Genomic DNA, 1,434 nt, shown 5'->3' on the forward strand with positions numbered 1-1,434 from the left:
CCGCTCCGGGACGGGTAGTCTCCCGTCCCGGAGGAGGAGAGGGTCCCACACGAGTAGGCATTGCACGCCGGTCTGGCAGCCGAAAGTGTGGGACACCCTCGAACCGTTCCTACTCGGGCCTCGGCCTGGGTAGGGTGAGGAGAGGTACCCACACCCGGGATTGCACGTCGGTTGTTTCCGTCAACCCGAGGGGTGGAGGGGTGCGCGGGCCGCTCGGACATATTCCGAGGTCGGGGTCGCGCACCCTGGGATGACCATCCCGTCGGAGCTATCCGGAGATTCCCTCCGGGCCGGCGGGACGGGAGGTGGAGTCGCAGGGACCGGTACATTGGCCCTCCCCACATTCTGTAGAAAGGTGCCGCACCCCGGCAACCCTGCGACTCCTCCTGGTCACGACCGCATTTCGCGGCGTGACCGGCCGTGATGGTCTCCCCGTGTGGGCAGCTGCGCACGGGGTTCCTCAGGGGTCGGCGTGACATTTGCCAGGACCCCTACAGCGGTGGTCCGAACAACGTCGGACCTGTGCTCACATCGTAAACCCCCGAGGTCGTTATGTCATGTCTATGACGATCTCCGGAGGAACGAGGGCCTTGGCTTAACCGCCTGGGCTGCGAGGATGGGGACCTCTATAAAAAACCCCCACAATCTCAAGTTTTGCGCCGCGGCGAGGAGATGGATGGCCGGCAAGTTAGTCGGTCACTAGCAGTCCACCCCGGGGCACCTGGCGAACCCCGGGCGTATAAATCGCCCGACCCCAGCCAAGGGGGCACCGGCTGGGGAGTATCGAGTTCCTCCCGATTTTAGAGCCCGCCCTGTACGCTTTCGGGTCATAAGGGGTTGGCAACTCAAGAATGGCTAATCTCAATATAAAAAAACCAGACGTAGTGGAGGGTGAGGGAGAGGTGGAGGCGGAGGCGTATGCCTCTATACTTTGTGGGCGGAACATACCCATAGCTGCGCCGTCTAACAGCGCAGCGGGACGGATTCCGACGGCCGAGGCCACAGCGGAATTAGAGATGGCGTTCAATGGCCCTCTTAGGGATAAAGATCTTGGGGCGACCTACGGCCCTGAGAGCACAGGGGATTCGGCCGGGCCACCATCAACCCAGTCAGGGCCCCCTGGAGTGGGAGCATTCTCCCGTTATGCCTATTTATTGAGGCTACGCGGGGGGGCGGAGTCAGAGGACTCGGACCACGAGGGGAGGGAGGATGAACCCACAACCTCCACACGGGCGGAGGCGTCGAGCCGCTCTGGCACGGCAAAAAACAGGGTTGCACACACGGCGAAGGGCAAGAAGAGGAGGATCGACTCCTCTGCCTCGTCCTCTGACCGCGAGATGGAGGTTGTAGAAGAGCTCCCGGACACGGCCTCCTCCTCGGAGGGTGAGTGGGGGTTGATGTTTAGGAGGAAAAAGAAGGATGGGAGGGGACGCC

The 1,434-nt window shown here is 62.5% G+C and overlaps 1 protein-coding gene across 1 annotated transcript in view; it reads left to right on the forward strand.

Moving 5' to 3' along the window:
* Window positions 1-851: 851 nt before the first annotated feature.
* The window catches only part of LOC116853609, a 5,526-nt gene continuing 4,943 nt past the window's right edge, over window positions 852-1,434 (forward strand). The window contains exon 1 of the mRNA XM_032834742.1: window positions 852-1,383. Within this exon, the coding sequence (XP_032690633.1) occupies window positions 852-1,383 (532 nt within the window). The remainder of the gene's footprint in view (window positions 1,384-1,434) is intronic.

The sequence above is a fragment of the Odontomachus brunneus genome, unplaced genomic scaffold, assembly GCF_010583005.1.
Source record: "Odontomachus brunneus isolate Ranch 3 - 2012 unplaced genomic scaffold, Obru_v1 Obru_scaffold_374, whole genome shotgun sequence".
Classification (NCBI taxonomy): Eukaryota; Metazoa; Arthropoda; class Insecta; order Hymenoptera; family Formicidae; genus Odontomachus; species Odontomachus brunneus.